Genomic DNA, 20,712 nt, shown 5'->3' on the forward strand with positions numbered 1-20,712 from the left:
CCTGTGGACAAAGCCTGATGACTTAATGTGAACAGTCACCAACCGCCAAAATCTAGACAGATGGAATACATCCCAAATTGGGGTGCAAAGCAAGGTGGAGGTCAACCACCGACCAATTCAATGAAGAAAAAACAAAAAGCAGCACCAAATGTGCACTACAGCACTAAACATTCCAAACTGTACTTATTTTAAAAATTTTGAGATTTTTGGCAAAAAATTGCAATTTCTTGAGCTGCTTCGCCACGTCACGGCAAATCTCATTTGAAGCAGTCCTACACTAAAATATTTTTATAAAATGTGCCATACGGCCTCACATATGAATAGTAGAACTGCTCTCAGCAGCACTCACCTGGTCTATTTCAATCCCGTACCCATGACTGAGTCATGGCTGTGGGCGGGACAGGTCCAAGCAAATGCTGCATGAAGTAAATAGCCTGTGGACAAAGCCTGATGACTTAATGTGAACAGTCACCAACCGCCAAAATCTAGACAGATGGAATACATCCCAAATTGGGGTGCAAAGCAAGGTGGAGGTCAACCACCGACCAATTCAATGAAGAAAAAACAAAAAGCAGCACCAAATGTGCACTACAGCACTAAACATTCCAAACTGTACTTATTTTAAAAATTTTGAGATTTTTGGCAAAAAATTGCAATTTCTTGAGCTGCTTCGCCACGTCACGGCAAATCTCATTTGAAGCAGTCCTACACTAAAATATTTTTATAAAATGTGCCATACGGCCTCACATATGAATAGTAGAACTGCTCTCAGCAGCACTCACCTGGTCTATTTCAATCCCGTACCCATGACTGAGTCATGGCTGTGGGCGGGACAGGTCCAAGCAAATGCTGCATGAAGTAAATAGCCTGTGGACAAAGCCTGATGACTTAATGTGAACAGTCACCAACCGCCAAAATCTAGACAGATGGAATACATCCCAAATTGGGGTGCAAAGCAAGGTGGAGGTCAACCACCGACCAATTCAATGAAGAAAAAACAAAAAGCAGCACCAAATGTGCACTACAGCACTAAACATTCCAAACTGTACTTATTTTAAAAATTTTGAGATTTTTGGCAAAAAATTGCAATTTCTTGAGCTGCTTCGCCACGTCACGGCAAATCTCATTTGAAGCAGTCCTACACTAAAATATTTTTATAAAATGTGCCATACGGCCTCACATATGAATAGTAGAACTGCTCTCAGCAGCACTCACCTGGTCTATTTCAATCCCGTACCCATGACTGAGTCATGGCTGTGGGCGGGACAGGTCCAAGCAAATGCTGCATGAAGTAAATAGCCTGTGGACAAAGCCTGATGACTTAATGTGAACAGTCACCAACCGCCAAAATCTAGACAGATGGAATACATCCCAAATTGGGGTGCAAAGCAAGGTGGAGGTCAACCACCGACCAATTCAATGAAGAAAAAACAAAAAGCAGCACCAAATGTGCACTACAGCACTAAACATTCCAAACTGTACTTATTTTAAAAATTTTGAGATTTTTGGCAAAAAATTGCAATTTCTTGAGCTGCTTCGCCACGTCACGGCAAATCTCATTTGAAGCAGTCCTACACTAAAATATTTTTATAAAATGTGCCATACGGCCTCACATATGAATAGTAGAACTGCTCTCAGCAGCACTCACCTGGTCTATTTCAATCCCGTACCCATGACTGAGTCATGGCTGTGGGCGGGACAGGTCCAAGCAAATGCTGCATGAAGTAAATAGCCTGTGGACAAAGCCTGATGACTTAATGTGAACAGTCACCAACCGCCAAAATCTAGACAGATGGAATACATCCCAAATTGGGGTGCAAAGCAAGGTGGAGGTCAACCACCGACCAATTCAATGAAGAAAAAACAAAAAGCAGCACCAAATGTGCACTACAGCACTAAACATTCCAAACTGTACTTATTTTAAAAATTTTGAGATTTTTGGCAAAAAATTGCAATTTCTTGAGCTGCTTCGCCACGTCACGGCAAATCTCATTTGAAGCAGTCCTACACTAAAATATTTTTATAAAATGTGCCATACGGCCTCACATATGAATAGTAGAACTGCTCTCAGCAGCACTCACCTGGTCTATTTCAATCCCGTACCCATGACTGAGTCATGGCTGTGGGCGGGACAGGTCCAAGCAAATGCTGCATGAAGTAAATAGCCTGTGGACAAAGCCTGATGACTTAATGTGAACAGTCACCAACCGCCAAAATCTAGACAGATGGAATACATCCCAAATTGGGGTGCAAAGCAAGGTGGAGGTCAACCACCGACCAATTCAATGAAGAAAAAACAAAAAGCAGCACCAAATGTGCACTACAGCACTAAACATTCCAAACTGTACTTATTTTAAAAATTTTGAGATTTTTGGCAAAAAATTGCAATTTCTTGAGCTGCTTCGCCACGTCACGGCAAATCTCATTTGAAGCAGTCCTACACTAAAATATTTTTATAAAATGTGCCATACGGCCTCACATATGAATAGTAGAACTGCTCTCAGCAGCACTCACCTGGTCTATTTCAATCCCGTACCCATGACTGAGTCATGGCTGTGGGCGGGACAGGTCCAAGCAAATGCTGCATGAAGTAAATAGCCTGTGGACAAAGCCTGATGACTTAATGTGAACAGTCACCAACCGCCAAAATCTAGACAGATGGAATACATCCCAAATTGGGGTGCAAAGCAAGGTGGAGGTCAACCACCGACCAATTCAATGAAGAAAAAACAAAAAGCAGCACCAAATGTGCACTACAGCACTAAACATTCCAAACTGTACTTATTTTAAAAATTTTGAGATTTTTGGCAAAAAATTGCAATTTCTTGAGCTGCTTCGCCACGTCACGGCAAATCTCATTTGAAGCAGTCCTACACTAAAATATTTTTATAAAATGTGCCATACGGCCTCACATATGAATAGTAGAACTGCTCTCAGCAGCACTCACCTGGTCTATTTCAATCCCGTACCCATGACTGAGTCATGGCTGTGGGCGGGACAGGTCCAAGCAAATGCTGCATGAAGTAAATAGCCTGTGGACAAAGCCTGATGACTTAATGTGAACAGTCACCAACCGCCAAAATCTAGACAGATGGAATACATCCCAAATTGGGGTGCAAAGCAAGGTGGAGGTCAACCACCGACCAATTCAATGAAGAAAAAACAAAAAGCAGCACCAAATGTGCACTACAGCACTAAACATTCCAAACTGTACTTATTTTAAAAATTTTGAGATTTTTGGCAAAAAATTGCAATTTCTTGAGCTGCTTCGCCACGTCACGGCAAATCTCATTTGAAGCAGTCCTACACTAAAATATTTTTATAAAATGTGCCATACGGCCTCACATATGAATAGTAGAACTGCTCTCAGCAGCACTCACCTGGTCTATTTCAATCCCGTACCCATGACTGAGTCATGGCTGTGGGCGGGACAGGTCCAAGCAAATGCTGCATGAAGTAAATAGCCTGTGGACAAAGCCTGATGACTTAATGTGAACAGTCACCAACCGCCAAAATCTAGACAGATGGAATACATCCCAAATTGGGGTGCAAAGCAAGGTGGAGGTCAACCACCGACCAATTCAATGAAGAAAAAACAAAAAGCAGCACCAAATGTGCACTACAGCACTAAACATTCCAAACTGTACTTATTTTAAAAATTTTGAGATTTTTGGCAAAAAATTGCAATTTCTTGAGCTGCTTCGCCACGTCACGGCAAATCTCATTTGAAGCAGTCCTACACTAAAATATTTTTATAAAATGTGCCATACGGCCTCACATATGAATAGTAGAACTGCTCTCAGCAGCACTCACCTGGTCTATTTCAATCCCGTACCCATGACTGAGTCATGGCTGTGGGCGGGACAGGTCCAAGCAAATGCTGCATGAAGTAAATAGCCTGTGGACAAAGCCTGATGACTTAATGTGAACAGTCACCAACCGCCAAAATCTAGACAGATGGAATACATCCCAAATTGGGGTGCAAAGCAAGGTGGAGGTCAACCACCGACCAATTCAATGAAGAAAAAACAAAAAGCAGCACCAAATGTGCACTACAGCACTAAACATTCCAAACTGTACTTATTTTAAAAATTTTGAGATTTTTGGCAAAAAATTGCAATTTCTTGAGCTGCTTCGCCACGTCACGGCAAATCTCATTTGAAGCAGTCCTACACTAAAATATTTTTATAAAATGTGCCATAAGGCCTCACATATGAATAGTAGAACTGCTCTCAGCAGCACTCACCTGGTCTATTTCAATCCCGTACCCATGACTGAGTCATGGCTGTGGGCGGGACAGGTCCAAGCAAATGCTGCATGAAGTAAATAGCCTGTGGACAAAGCCTGATGACTTAATGTGAACAGTCACCAACCGCCAAAATCTAGACAGATGGAATACATCCCAAATTGGGGTGCAAAGCAAGGTGGAGGTCAACCACCGACCAATTCAATGAAGAAAAAACAAAAAGCAGCACCAAATGTGCACTACAGCACTAAACATTCCAAACTGTACTTATTTTAAAAATTTTGAGATTTTTGGCAAAAAATTGCAATTTCTTGAGCTGCTTCGCCACGTCACGGCAAATCTCATTTGAAGCAGTCCTACACTAAAATATTTTTATAAAATGTGCCATACGGCCTCACATATGAATAGTAGAACTGCTCTCAGCAGCACTCACCTGGTCTATTTCAATCCCGTACCCATGACTGAGTCATGGCTGTGGGCGGGACAGGTCCAAGCAAATGCTGCATGAAGTAAATAGCCTGTGGACAAAGCCTGATGACTTAATGTGAACAGTCACCAACCGCCAAAATCTAGACAGATGGAATACATCCCAAATTGGGGTGCAAAGCAAGGTGGAGGTCAACCACCGACCAATTCAATGAAGAAAAAACAAAAAGCAGCACCAAATGTGCACTACAGCACTAAACATTCCAAACTGTACTTATTTTAAAAATTTTGAGATTTTTGGCAAAAAATTGCAATTTCTTGAGCTGCTTCGCCACGTCACGGCAAATCTCATTTGAAGCAGTCCTACACTAAAATATTTTTATAAAATGTGCCATACGGCCTCACATATGAATAGTAGAACTGCTCTCAGCAGCACTCACCTGGTCTATTTCAATCCCGTACCCATGACTGAGTCATGGCTGTGGGCGGGACAGGTCCAAGCAAATGCTGCATGAAGTAAATAGCCTGTGGACAAAGCCTGATGACTTAATGTGAACAGTCACCAACCGCCAAAATCTAGACAGATGGAATACATCCCAAATTGGGGTGCAAAGCAAGGTGGAGGTCAACCACCGACCAATTCAATGAAGAAAAAACAAAAAGCAGCACCAAATGTGCACTACAGCACTAAACATTCCAAACTGTACTTATTTTAAAAATTTTGAGATTTTTGGCAAAAAATTGCAATTTCTTGAGCTGCTTCGCCACGTCACGGCAAATCTCATTTGAAGCAGTCCTACACTAAAATATTTTTATAAAATGTGCCATACGGCCTCACATATGAATAGTAGAACTGCTCTCAGCAGCACTCACCTGGTCTATTTCAATCCCGTACCCATGACTGAGTCATGGCTGTGGGCGGGACAGGTCCAAGCAAATGCTGCATGAAGTAAATAGCCTGTGGACAAAGCCTGATGACTTAATGTGAACAGTCACCAACCGCCAAAATCTAGACAGATGGAATACATCCCAAATTGGGGTGCAAAGCAAGGTGGAGGTCAACCACCGACCAATTCAATGAAGAAAAAACAAAAAGCAGCACCAAATGTGCACTACAGCACTAAACATTCCAAACTGTACTTATTTTAAAAATTTTGAGATTTTTGGCAAAAAATTGCAATTTCTTGAGCTGCTTCGCCACGTCACGGCAAATCTCATTTGAAGCAGTCCTACACTAAAATATTTTTATAAAATGTGCCATACGGCCTCACATATGAATAGTAGAACTGCTCTCAGCAGCACTCACCTGGTCTATTTCAATCCCGTACCCATGACTGAGTCATGGCTGTGGGCGGGACAGGTCCAAGCAAATGCTGCATGAAGTAAATAGCCTGTGGACAAAGCCTGATGACTTAATGTGAACAGTCACCAACCGCCAAAATCTAGACAGATGGAATACATCCCAAATTGGGGTGCAAAGCAAGGTGGAGGTCAACCACCGACCAATTCAATGAAGAAAAAACAAAAAGCAGCACCAAATGTGCACTACAGCACTAAACATTCCAAACTGTACTTATTTTAAAAATTTTGAGATTTTTGGCAAAAAATTGCAATTTCTTGAGCTGCTTCGCCACGTCACGGCAAATCTCATTTGAAGCAGTCCTACACTAAAATATTTTTATAAAATGTGCCATACGGCCTCACATATGAATAGTAGAACTGCTCTCAGCAGCACTCACCTGGTCTATTTCAATCCCGTACCCATGACTGAGTCATGGCTGTGGGCGGGACAGGTCCAAGCAAATGCTGCATGAAGTAAATAGCCTGTGGACAAAGCCTGATGACTTAATGTGAACAGTCACCAACCGCCAAAATCTAGACAGATGGAATACATCCCAAATTGGGGTGCAAAGCAAGGTGGAGGTCAACCACCGACCAATTCAATGAAGAAAAAACAAAAAGCAGCACCAAATGTGCACTACAGCACTAAACATTCCAAACTGTACTTATTTTAAAAATTTTGAGATTTTTGGCAAAAAATTGCAATTTCTTGAGCTGCTTCGCCACGTCACGGCAAATCTCATTTGAAGCAGTCCTACACTAAAATATTTTTATAAAATGTGCCATACGGCCTCACATATGAATAGTAGAACTGCTCTCAGCAGCACTCACCTGGTCTATTTCAATCCCGTACCCATGACTGAGTCATGGCTGTGGGCGGGACAGGTCCAAGCAAATGCTGCATGAAGTAAATAGCCTGTGGACAAAGCCTGATGACTTAATGTGAACAGTCACCAACCGCCAAAATCTAGACAGATGGAATACATCCCAAATTGGGGTGCAAAGCAAGGTGGAGGTCAACCACCGACCAATTCAATGAAGAAAAAACAAAAAGCAGCACCAAATGTGCACTACAGCACTAAACATTCCAAACTGTACTTATTTTAAAAATTTTGAGATTTTTGGCAAAAAATTGCAATTTCTTGAGCTGCTTCGCCACGTCACGGCAAATCTCATTTGAAGCAGTCCTACACTAAAATATTTTTATAAAATGTGCCATACGGCCTCACATATGAATAGTAGAACTGCTCTCAGCAGCACTCACCTGGTCTATTTCAATCCCGTACCCATGACTGAGTCATGGCTGTGGGCGGGACAGGTCCAAGCAAATGCTGCATGAAGTAAATAGCCTGTGGACAAAGCCTGATGACTTAATGTGAACAGTCACCAACCGCCAAAATCTAGACAGATGGAATACATCCCAAATTGGGGTGCAAAGCAAGGTGGAGGTCAACCACCGACCAATTCAATGAAGAAAAAACAAAAAGCAGCACCAAATGTGCACTACAGCACTAAACATTCCAAACTGTACTTATTTTAAAAATTTTGAGATTTTTGGCAAAAAATTGCAATTTCTTGAGCTGCTTCGCCACGTCACGGCAAATCTCATTTGAAGCAGTCCTACACTAAAATATTTTTATAAAATGTGCCATACGGCCTCACATATGAATAGTAGAACTGCTCTCAGCAGCACTCACCTGGTCTATTTCAATCCCGTACCCATGACTGAGTCATGGCTGTGGGCGGGACAGGTCCAAGCAAATGCTGCATGAAGTAAATAGCCTGTGGACAAAGCCTGATGACTTAATGTGAACAGTCACCAACCGCCAAAATCTAGACAGATGGAATACATCCCAAATTGGGGTGCAAAGCAAGGTGGAGGTCAACCACCGACCAATTCAATGAAGAAAAAACAAAAAGCAGCACCAAATGTGCACTACAGCACTAAACATTCCAAACTGTACTTATTTTAAAAATTTTGAGATTTTTGGCAAAAAATTGCAATTTCTTGAGCTGCTTCGCCACGTCACGGCAAATCTCATTTGAAGCAGTCCTACACTAAAATATTTTTATAAAATGTGCCATACGGCCTCACATATGAATAGTAGAACTGCTCTCAGCAGCACTCACCTGGTCTATTTCAATCCCGTACCCATGACTGAGTCATGGCTGTGGGCGGGACAGGTCCAAGCAAATGCTGCATGAAGTAAATAGCCTGTGGACAAAGCCTGATGACTTAATGTGAACAGTCACCAACCGCCAAAATCTAGACAGATGGAATACATCCCAAATTGGGGTGCAAAGCAAGGTGGAGGTCAACCACCGACCAATTCAATGAAGAAAAAACAAAAAGCAGCACCAAATGTGCACTACAGCACTAAACATTCCAAACTGTACTTATTTTAAAAATTTTGAGATTTTTGGCAAAAAATTGCAATTTCTTGAGCTGCTTCGCCACGTCACGGCAAATCTCATTTGAAGCAGTCCTACACTAAAATATTTTTATAAAATGTGCCATACGGCCTCACATATGAATAGTAGAACTGCTCTCAGCAGCACTCACCTGGTCTATTTCAATCCCGTACCCATGACTGAGTCATGGCTGTGGGCGGGACAGGTCCAAGCAAATGCTGCATGAAGTAAATAGCCTGTGGACAAAGCCTGATGACTTAATGTGAACAGTCACCAACCGCCAAAATCTAGACAGATGGAATACATCCCAAATTGGGGTGCAAAGCAAGGTGGAGGTCAACCACCGACCAATTCAATGAAGAAAAAACAAAAAGCAGCACCAAATGTGCACTACAGCACTAAACATTCCAAACTGTACTTATTTTAAAAATTTTGAGATTTTTGGCAAAAAATTGCAATTTCTTGAGCTGCTTCGCCACGTCACGGCAAATCTCATTTGAAGCAGTCCTACACTAAAATATTTTTATAAAATGTGCCATACGGCCTCACATATGAATAGTAGAACTGCTCTCAGCAGCACTCACCTGGTCTATTTCAATCCCGTACCCATGACTGAGTCATGGCTGTGGGCGGGACAGGTCCAAGCAAATGCTGCATGAAGTAAATAGCCTGTGGACAAAGCCTGATGACTTAATGTGAACAGTCACCAACCGCCAAAATCTAGACAGATGGAATACATCCCAAATTGGGGTGCAAAGCAAGGTGGAGGTCAACCACCGACCATGGCACATTTTATAAAAATATTTTAGTGTAGGACTGCTTCAAATGAGATTTGCCGTGACGTGGCGAAGCAGCTCAAGAAATTGCAATTTTTTGCCAAAAATCTCAAAAAAAAAATTTTTATAATGCAGTTTGGAATATTTGATGCCTTAGTGCACATTGGTGCTGGCTCTTTGTTGTTTCTTTGTTGAATTGGTCGGTGGTTGACCTCCACCTTGCTGTGCACCCCAATTTGGGATGTATTCCATCTGTATAGATTTTGGCGTTTGGTGACTGTTCACATTGGGTCATCAGGCTTTGTCCACAGGCTATATATATACTTCATGCAGCATTTGCTTGGACCTGTCCCGCCCACAGCCATGACTCAGTCATGGGTACGGGACTGCAATAGACCAGGTGAGTGCTGCTGAGAGCAGTTCTGCTATTTATATGTGAGGCCGCATGGCACATTTTATAAAAATATTTTAGTGTAGGACTGCTTCAAATGAGATTTGCCGTGACGTGGCGAAGCAGCTCAAGAAATTGCAATTTTTTGCCAAAAATCTCAAAAAAAATTTTTATAATGCAGTTTGGAATATTTGATGCCTTAGTGCACATTGGTGCTGGCTCTTTGTTGTTTCTTTGTTGAATTGGTCGGTGGTTGACCTCCACCTTGCTGTGCACCCCAATTTGGGATGTATTCCATCTGTATAGATTTTGGCGTTTGGTGACTGTTCACATTGGGTCATCAGGCTTTGTCCACAGGCTATATATATACTTCATGCAGCATTTGCTTGGACCTGTCCCGCCCACAGCCATGACTCAGTCATGGGTACGGGACTGCAATAGACCAGGTGAGTGCTGCTGAGAGCAGTTCTGCTATTTATATGTGAGGCCGCATGGCACATTTTATAAAAATATTTTAGTGTAGGACTGCTTCAAATGAGATTTGCCGTGACGTGGCGAAGCAGCTCAAGAAATTGCAATTTTTTGCCAAAAATCTCAAAAAAAATTTTTATAATGCAGTTTGGAATATTTGATGCCTTAGTGCACATTGGTGCTGGCTCTTTGTTGTTTCTTTGTTGAATTGGTCGGTGGTTGACCTCCACCTTGCTGTGCACCCCAATTTGGGATGTATTCCATCTGTATAGATTTTGGCGTTTGGTGACTGTTCACATTGGGTCATCAGGCTTTGTCCACAGGCTATATATATACTTCATGCAGCATTTGCTTGGACCTGTCCCGCCCACAGCCATGACTCAGTCATGGGTACGGGACTGCAATAGACCAGGTGAGTGCTGCTGAGAGCAGTTCTGCTATTTATATGTGAGGCCGCATGGCACATTTTATAAAAATATTTTAGTGTAGGACTGCTTCAAATGAGATTTGCCGTGACGTGGCGAAGCAGCTCAAGAAATTGCAATTTTTTGCCAAAAATCTCAAAAAAAATTTTTATAATGCAGTTTGGAATATTTGATGCCTTAGTGCACATTGGTGCTGGCTCTTTGTTGTTTCTTTGTTGAATTGGTCGGTGGTTGACCTCCACCTTGCTGTGCACCCCAATTTGGGATGTATTCCATCTGTATAGATTTTGGCGTTTGGTGACTGTTCACATTGGGTCATCAGGCTTTGTCCACAGGCTATATATATACTTCATGCAGCATTTGCTTGGACCTGTCCCGCCCACAGCCATGACTCAGTCATGGGTACGGGACTGCAATAGACCAGGTGAGTGCTGCTGAGAGCAGTTCTGCTATTTATATGTGAGGCCGCATGGCACATTTTATAAAAATATTTTAGTGTAGGACTGCTTCAAATGAGATTTGCCGTGACGTGGCGAAGCAGCTCAAGAAATTGCAATTTTTTGCCAAAAATCTCAAAAAAAAATTTTTATAATGCAGTTTGGAATATTTGATGCCTTAGTGCACATTGGTGCTGGCTCTTTGTTGTTTCTTTGAAATACACCATGTGTTGCTTCCGATTTTTTTTACGTGGCTGATTATGAGCCTCCAACACATATATAAATAGAATGGTGCCTGGCTACAGAAGGCAACAGTGTTTAATACATGGGGTAGTACATACGATGTCACAATATAGAACTCCTGTACATAGTCAATACCCTATGGATATGCTTGCTGAATAATATAAACATGCAAGTAAATATCAAAAATTATCATTGCGATAATAAGAAAACCACACAAAGTAGACAGATCTCACCCCGATCCTTGTGTCTCAGATGATGGATCGAGACCCTCCTGTATTTGTTGGTCCAAATACCAGCGTAGCGGGAGTGGTAGTCCGGTCGCTAACCCTGTCAGGGATTTAAGCTGACCCTTATATAACCCACAAAACTCCCGCCCCCACAAGGGCAGTCCACAGCTGACCCTGTTGTGACTGACCCTAGTCTTCAAACCAGGTGCCTCCCAATGCGTTTCGCTACATATGCTCATCAGGGGAGAAAAATGCAGAACCTAAATTAATTTAACAGCGGTGGCTCCAATCAGAGCTCATCCCTATTTAGCTTGGTATCAATGAGAATGTACGACGTACTGGAGTTATAAATAAGGGTGAGTAGCAGGGGCCCTTCAGCTGCCCCACCTCTGGTCATTAGGCAAATTGCGTGGGAGTGTCCAGGAAAATCCGGAATACCCACAAGTGTACCATGTATAAAACGACCAGGCTGGGAACGGCCTGGACATGTTTTAGTGGGAACCGATTAACATACTTAATAGAGTTCTTACCGGATAACCGGAACTTGGGTGGAACGCACGTCAATCAGTAGTGAAAGCCTACTGGGACGCAGGACTTCCTGGTTAGCCGGTCACGTGAATAGTCACGTGATCGGCAGCGGGCGGTACCAAATCATAAGAGGTCAATCCCAAAGTCTGCGTCATAGCGTTGTCATCATGGTAGGTGGGAATAAGGGTACGATAAACTTTAACAAAGACACTGGTGAACAGTGGATACTCCAGCACCAATAGACACTTCTTACATTTACGATCATGTGACCAAGCACATGACACACATGATGCGCACATATATTAACCCTATGAGATACAAGAGGTAAAGGAAACAACATCACTATATAATATATTGCGGTAGTGCTTTCCACAGTCTGACATCCTTTTTTTTTTTTTTTTTTTTTTTTAGATTTTAAATCAGGTTCATTTTTATTTAATAGTAAAATTATGCAACACATATAAAATTAATTTCCCCATAAAAACATTGCAGAAAGGGGAAAAACCTTTGTCGGAAAAAAAAAACCAAACATCACAAGGTACGTAGTAAACAATGCACCCATAGACCGTTAGTCTGACTACTTTAACTGTAAAGAAACCTTCCCTATTTAGATGAAAGAATCACCTTTCTTATGTAATAAATGTTCCATGGTCCTTTTGTATAGTCTTTGGAAGGAATAAGTCATCTGCCAGGCTTTTGTATAGATTACCTCCATTCTTCCATCCTGTGTAATCTATTTGCCTGCTTTTGAAGTGAATCTCACTTGCCAATATCCTTTTTAATATGTAAAGCCCAAAACTACCGTAGATCTCGTATTCAAAATATGGCCTTACCAATCATTTAATACTACATTTGGATCACAGGATTTTAAGACTTTTAGGGTGTATAATAAAAAATCTTGTTTGCTTTAGCAGCTGCTGCCTGACATTGAGTGCTACTGCTCAGTTACTTGTAACCAGAATCCCCAAGTCCTTCTATTCTGTAGTCCCCAGAATATTTCCACTTATTGTATATACAGCAATAGGATTACTGGGGCCCGTGACTTATTGCTATACATTTATCAGCATTAAACCTCATCTGCCAAGAGTTTGACCATGCAGACATCCTATCCAGCGCATTCTGTAATATTTCAGTCTAGCTTAGTTTTTATCCTACATAGTTTTGTTTCAGCCTGGTTCTGGCTCTCATAGACTTGCATTGAGATTTTTTTGAAGTAATGTCTGACTTCCGGCCCGTCAGAAGTTATTGGCAGAAGACGGAGCTGCAGTGCCGGAGCAGCGCCAAAAAACCATGAAAACACTGGATAAGTATTAGAACAGGGTCAGGGGCCTTGGATTTAAAGCCCCACTGGTGCTTTTAAATAATACCATGATGGTGAAGTAAAGTTATGACACTAACCAGAACATACTATAGAGATAAATACTAGACCAAGTGATTGAGTCAGGCGCTCTTGATTAACTACCCTCCTAAGGAATCGCAAGCATCTGATGAGTGACGAGCGCCTCTCCACAAATCTTACTCCTGTCAGCTCCTGGAGAAAGATCTCTGGGGTCGGGTAGGCCACGGCTCGTCCTGAATTAGGCTAGTTGTGGAGTCACGCCTCCTTTCTGCCCATTTTAGTTGAGATTGGAGAAAGTGGCATGAAAACTCCAAACGTCACAAGGTTCTTGCGCAAATTTTTTTTCCAGACCTTTCAAAGCTTTGTACACCAGAATCTTGGCGTAAATGCTTTGATGACCCCGAGTCCGAGGTTTATACATATTGGATTTCTGTGTATCACATTCTTAGCGTGCTGTGTGCAATAAATAAAATAAAAAGTGTAAATACAAAAATTAAAAGGGATAAAGTAAATATCAGTAAACAAGTTCATATATGGAAACCCACGTCATGGCAGGAGAGCAAGATACAGTGGCATCCTGGGAGTTGTAGTGTCACACCAACTGGACAGCCGCAAGTGGCCGACCCATGGTTTGTAGGCTGGAATGACTTGATATTTCTCCGTGGGATCATGTATTTACAGTGCTAATCACAAATGTAAATGTTCACATCCCCTTGTCATGTTTAAACCATTCTAGTTGTGTACACAGGGCTCTATACTGCTATACACTGACCTTATTACCCTAATCCTGTGTAAATGGCACACACAGTTACAGAATGTCCTATTGTTTCACTGTACTTTTTCCAGACATCTCCGAAGCTGATTTAGAGGACGTGCTGAATGAAATAAAGTACTCCCTACCGTCTGAGAACGGTGAGTGTATGGAAGGGTTACTGGCTCCTGTGTGACTACTGTTGGGGTTTCCTTCAGAATACGTGTTTTTGGGGATTCGACAAACACCGATGTAGTCTAATGCTCTCGTACCCTGTGGTGAGAATTTTTCTGCTCTGTGCAATTGTAATTTTAGAAAATTCGCCTTTGTTTCAGATGCATTTGACTTGGAAGATGCGCTGGATGATCACGACACACAAGATGGTAATGATTTTCCTTAGTTAACCAGTTTTATTTTGGCACAGGGTTGTATAACTTTAGGCCTTTAAAAGGGGCTTTACAAGTACTGAAAAAATTTGGCCAAGTATGAGGAAACTCCTTTAGGGTATGTGCGCATCTTTGCCGCGTTTTCGGGGCGTTTTTACCGCGTCTTGGTGCGTTTTTGCCTTTGCGTTTTTTTAACATTGTCAATGGCAAAATCCAGGGAAAAACACAAGTGACATGCTGCAACCAAAACTGCAGCCAAAAAAGAAGCAACATGCACACATGCTTTCGGATTTCTCATAGACTTTGCTGAGGAAGGTCATACATGTGGTTTAGGACCACAAACTGCACCAAAAAAAGCAGCGTGTGCACAAGGCCTTAAAGAGGTCCAACCAGCAGGATTTTGCTATATGAAGTAAAGGCAGTGCCATACTGGCACTAGGATGCTGAATATAGGTATACCGGGTATAGAAAGATCAGATGCTTGGCTGATATCTTTAATCAAAGTTGCAGAAAATCACTGCACTTTGATTGACGTATGCATGAGGTGCGGGCCTTTGTGGGTCGGGCCCTCGCATTTATTCCTACTCTTATGTCCTCTGGAATGCTCCCTTTTTTCTTTTTTAAATATCGCGCTGTTCCGCCATTACTGCTGTTGTCGGGGTGCGCGCATTGCCACAGTACTCAGGTCCTCATTATATTGGCGCCGGAGTCTGCGCATATGCGTACTGTGATCTCAGACGCCATGTTATTGAACACACTGCGGTGAAGACTGAGAAGCATCGGCACATGCGCAGATGTAAAAAAAAAAAAAAAAAAATCAGACAAATCTACGCATGCGTGCCGATGCGTCTCATGGTTTTCGCCGCATTGTGTTCAATAACATGGCGGCCGAGGTCACGGTACGCACATGCGCGGACTCCAGCACCATTTTGATGAAGACCTGAGTACTGTGGCATTGTGGAAGTGCCGCCAACAACAGCAATGGCACAATTTTCAAATAAAGGAAAGGGGGGACCAGCAGGGCATCGGAGGAGGAAAAAAACGTGAGGACCCGGCCCACAAAGACCCACCCATGTTGCACAAATCAAAGTGCAGTGCATTTCTGCAATTTTGATTAAAGATATTTAATCAACCAAGCATTGGATATTTCTAGAACAGGTATGCCTGTAGTCAGCATTTTAGTGCCTGTATGGCACTGCCTTTAACTCATATAGCAAAATCCTGCTGGTTGGTTCTTTTTTAAGCGCCACTAATCTGCTAGACTATTCTTCACATATATTAAAGTACAAAATATATATTAATAAAGGAAAAAAAGTCACAACAATAGATGCATGACACCTTTAAAAATTCAACTATACCTGGCTCAAGGTGCAAAGTAGAAGATGTTAGGAGAAAAAGGAAAACAAATAATGCAAATAAAGATTTTTTTATTTTTTTTAAATTAAAAATACATTTAAAGTCATTAAGAGTGTTAAAAAACAGGGATTGTCTAAGGGGACTCAAAAATGGCCTGGAGGGAACTGGCAAATTTGGTGGGTGAGCAACTGTGCCAAAACAGTCTTAAAGGTGAAGACACAATTTCTTGAATATGTAAAGAGACCACTGCAAATGGCACAGACCCCGAAAAATCTCAAAGTTCCCACAAACACCCCCCAAAAAAATGCAGGTATGTATTTAAAATGAGCACAAGTGGCCAGTCTTAATAGATAAAGGTTACCATGCATAGTGGTTATTAGTGCATGAAGGAGGTCCAGGCAGAGTGTCCCTCCACCCCGACACACGTTTCGCACATGCTTTTTCCAGAGGTGTGTCAGGGAGGGATGGCAGCAGATTTGATTTACGGCAAGTCTGCCTATGAAATTCGTAGTTATGTTGATTACCGGCTGTATGGTGGAGAGGGCGGCACATTGTGTGTCTACTGAATCACCTCAATGTAAGTGTTTTATGGGCCATGTGAGTGGAACATAAGCGTATTCTTGTGACCTATATCTGGAAATCCGAGCGATTCGGCAGTGACGCATGCGCACAACAACTAGCTGGAGGCAAAGAGAAATGTGAAGTGTAGAAGCTGGGCTGACAGAACAGTAGGTGGCGCATACATATTTGGAACAACCAGTATAGAAAAAGAAAGGAGAAAAATTATATAAATGGTTATTAACAACATTAGAGAGATTTTGTAGATTGGAAATTATTACTCATAGGCACTAAATTAGTTATAAAGACAGTTGTTGTCATACCTATTAGTTGTCACGGTAAAAGGATCAGACGCCATCAATGCACATATGAAAAAAATGAATAAACAAGTGTACTGAACCCTAGATGGAAGTGATAAGATGTGAAATGTAGATGAGAACTAGAAATAAAATGTAGATGAAAATACTAATAAAAATAAAAAGTATCAAATGCAATGAATAAATTGTGTATTTGAATATTTAATTGAAATAAAGGAGTGAGAGACAGTGATTGCGTGCCACAGAATGTGTTAGCTTGATATGTAGCATAAGATCACGAGTGTCCGCTAATGATTCCTCAACAGTTTAAAGGAGACACTGTAGACAGTTTTCATCATGAAGTCGGGACTGAGAACTTATTCAGAGCACGTGTAGGGTCCGAGCGTTAACTGAGGCCTGGAGTTATAGTTGTGCACCCACCTGACGCACTACCTGAACCAGGGTTAGGTTGTGTGGTGGAGCTGGTCTAGTGTGGTTACCTGAGGGTTGCTGGTTGAGTTCACAGGCTGCCGGTCTCTGTCAGAGTAATCAGACACACTCATGGTTGCTGTAAAAAAAAAACAAAAAAAAAAAAAAAACCCACCACCTTTACTCCAACATTCTTCTCCTTTGGAGAGGCACACGTTCTTTACAGCCAAGGTTATACGGTGTACATAGCCAGTATGGGAAGAGCCGTATTGCAGAGTCACACCGGCTCTTGGGAGTATACAGTTCCTCCACTCCGGGTCTTTTGGCAAGTAACTTCTCCCCTAAGTATAGGCTAACCTGAGTTTAACATCCGAAGACCCCAGAACTGGCAATGTCGGAATAAGCCGAGATCTTCACCCACACTACTTCAGTCTGCCTGCTGACCTCGGAGGTGCTGCTGATATATCTCCCGCACACCGCTCTGTACCAACCTTCTGTAGGTCACAGACTTCAGTCTCTCTCCTGCCCAATGCTTCTGCCTGTTCTTCAGCACACCACACAGCTCTTTCCCTCTATATCTTCCTCTCACTTCATCTCTACCACTAGTCACAAAACCAGGAAATCTTACCTCCTATATCCATCGAACCTGTTGGCTGGGCTTCCTTCATTAAAACTTGCAGTCCTGTCACTGTACCTTCTATCTGTACTCCCTCCTAGCACTTAGAGTGTCCAGTACCATCTGGTGGTAGCTGGCAGAACTGTGACATAACCCACAGGAACACTTACATATAATACATAAAATGCATAATACAATAAACAGACAAAATACACATATTCAATACAACAGCCGGTGTCTTGAGGGGGTTTTCAGGGCATGGGTCACCCTCGTACACATGCAACAGAGCAGATACAGGATACAGGTTACAAGGCATGGAGATTTGCGCAGGTGTCCAGATATGAAGGCAGTGGGTGGTCTGGCTATCTGGCCACGAACAATGGTGTAGGGGCGATTTTATACCTGAGCTAGACAAAGGGCCACATTTTACAGAAAAGGCATAGATATTACATAAGTGAATTCTTCACACTGCGACAAAAGGCAGGTTCATTTTAAGACAAAGAAGGCAATAGTCCAATATGTCAGTATACATACATATCAATACCTAATGCCGTTACAAACCATAAAGGCCCCTTTACACACTGAGACTTTCTAGCAATCCCACCAGCGATCCCAACCTGGCCAAGATCGCTACAAAGTCTCTGGTGAGTCGCTGGTGAGCTGTCAAACAGGCAAACCTGGAAAACGACGAAATAGCGATACGGACCTGCAAAACGACCTAGCTAGTCATTGGGGACGTTGTAAAGCAGCTTTTTGAAAGGGAAGTCGCTAACAAAGTCGCTGTAAAGGCCCCTTTACACACTGAGACTAGCGATCATGCTGCACAGCGGGAAACAAAGGACCAAAGAATGGTCCTGAGAGATGTGTAGTGATCAGCAACTTCACAGCAGGGGCCAGGTCGCTGATGTGTTTCACACACTGCAATGTCGCTGGGGAGGTCGCTATTACGTCACAAAACCGGTGACGTTACAGCGATGTCGTTTGCAATGTTGCAGTGTGTAAAGGGGCCTTAAAGGTCCAGTCACACTAAGCAACTTACCAGCGATCCCAACAATGATAGGGATCGCTGGTAAGTTGCTAGGAGGTTGCTGGTGAGATGTCACACTGCGACGCTCCAGCGATCCCACCAGCAACCTGACCTGGCAGGGATCGCTGGAGCGTCGCTACACAAGTTGCTGGTGAGCTCACCAGCAACCAGTGACCAGCCCCCAGCGCCGTGTGGAAGATGCTGCGCTTGGTAACTAAGGTAAATATCGGGTAACCAACCCGATATTTAGCTTGGTTACCACCGAACGGAGCTACACGTGCACAGAGCAGGGAGCAGCGCACACTGCTTAGCGCTGGCTCCTTGCTCTCCTAGTTACAGCACACATCGGGTTAATTAACCCGATGTGTGCTGCAGCTAAATGTGCAGGGAGCAGCGCACACTGCTTAGCACTGGCTCCTTGCTCTCCTAGTTACAGCACACATTGGGTTAATGCAGGAGCCGGCACTGACAGTGAGAGCGGAGGAGGCTGGTAACAAAGGTAAATATCGGGTAACCAAGGACAGGGCTTCTTGGTTACCCGATGTTTACATTGGTTACCAGCCTCCGCAGAAGCCGGCTCCTGCTGCCTGCACATTCAGTTGTTGCTGTCTCGCTGTCACACACAGCGATCTGTGCTTCACAGTGGGACAGCAACAACTAAAAAATGGCCCAGGACATTCAGCAACAACCAACGACCTCACAGCAGGGGCCAGGTTGTTGCTGGATGTCACACACAGCGACATCGCTAGCAACGTCACAAAAGTTGTTCGTTAGCAGCGATGTTGCTTACTGTGACGGGGCCTTAAGTCTCCATGTTCTTATCAACTAACCTCATTAATCACATCACGGCTCTTAGTATGCTCTCATAACTCTTCAATATTGACAGGCCTGTGCTTCTGGTTCTTGTATTAACCTACTATATTCACTATTGTCCACCATATGATACCACATATTTAGTCTCGTAGCCCTGAGGTTGTTTCAATTATGGCTTTTGTCTATTCTTGCTAAATGACACTGAGGTCATTTTATGGCTTCATTCTGGGGAGAACTTTCATTTATGCATCTGTAGCTGCAAAACTGGTCTGCCTGAACAGTACTAGCATCTGAATACAACATGGCTGGTCAACCCAATCGGGCTGACCATGTTCTCAGATGTAGAAGGAGATGGGAGGGGGAGGCCACAGGGACACGTTTAGATGCCCACTATGTATGATCACTTCATTTTTTTCACTAGTCATTTGACTCAAGGTCTAGGGAATTATTCTATATACGTAAGGCAAATTATTTCCCAATACAAAATTTGTATTCGATATATAAATAACACAAACAGTGATTGTCACACTAAGGGCTGGACATTTTTAGATAGTGTAGGTACCAATTTGTCCCAGAATATTAATAAGGCATATCTTACATCCTATACTCCTTGGCCCTGGATACCAGAGATAAGGTAAGAATGCGTATGTATAAACAAATTGATACAATTTAGATAGAAATACTGTAACACAGATAAGGACAAAGCGACCTGATAACCAAATACATAGGACTTAAGTTATGACTGTAAAAATATATCCAATCAGGTACAATTTCACAGGAGATAAAGAACTGCGTAAGTATCGTTGGAAAGGTTACAGTCCATCAGTGATCCATGTCTTATTTGTACAGATATCGCATATCCAGGTGAATCCACCATGTGAAACAGTAACCATCTATAATGGGTGAAGTATGTCTCTGCCTCAAAGGCAGATCTCAATAAGAGTATCATCAAAAAGTTACTTTATTTCATTAACTCAATACAAAATGTGAAACACATATACTCTATAGTTATTACAAACCTGGTGATCTGTTTCAAGTATTTATTTCTGTTTAAGGCTGGAGTCACACTTGCGTGTGACTCGTGCGAGTATCGGATCACACTCCAGCCTAATGTTAATGATTATGGCTTACAGCCAATGAAAACCCTAAAGTAATTATCTCAGAAAATTAGAATAATTACCACAAAACACCTGCAAAGGCTTCCTAAGCGTTTAAAAT

At 42.5% G+C, this 20,712-nt stretch overlaps 1 protein-coding gene across 3 annotated transcripts in view; it reads left to right on the top strand.

Moving 5' to 3' along the window:
• ASPH (aspartate beta-hydroxylase) overlaps positions 1–20,712 on the top strand; it is a 303,114-nt gene that overhangs the window by 108,481 nt on the left and 173,921 nt on the right. For all 3 annotated transcript variants that reach the window (XM_075353241.1, XM_075353243.1, XM_075353242.1), the window contains 2 exons: positions 14,109–14,174; positions 14,349–14,396. In XM_075353241.1, the coding sequence (XP_075209356.1) occupies positions 14,109–14,174; positions 14,349–14,396 (114 nt within the window). The remainder of the gene's footprint in view (positions 1–14,108; positions 14,175–14,348; positions 14,397–20,712) is intronic.

The sequence above is a fragment of the Anomaloglossus baeobatrachus genome, chromosome 6 (assembly GCF_048569485.1).
Source record: "Anomaloglossus baeobatrachus isolate aAnoBae1 chromosome 6, aAnoBae1.hap1, whole genome shotgun sequence".
NCBI lineage: Eukaryota > Metazoa > Chordata > Amphibia > Anura > Aromobatidae > Anomaloglossus > Anomaloglossus baeobatrachus.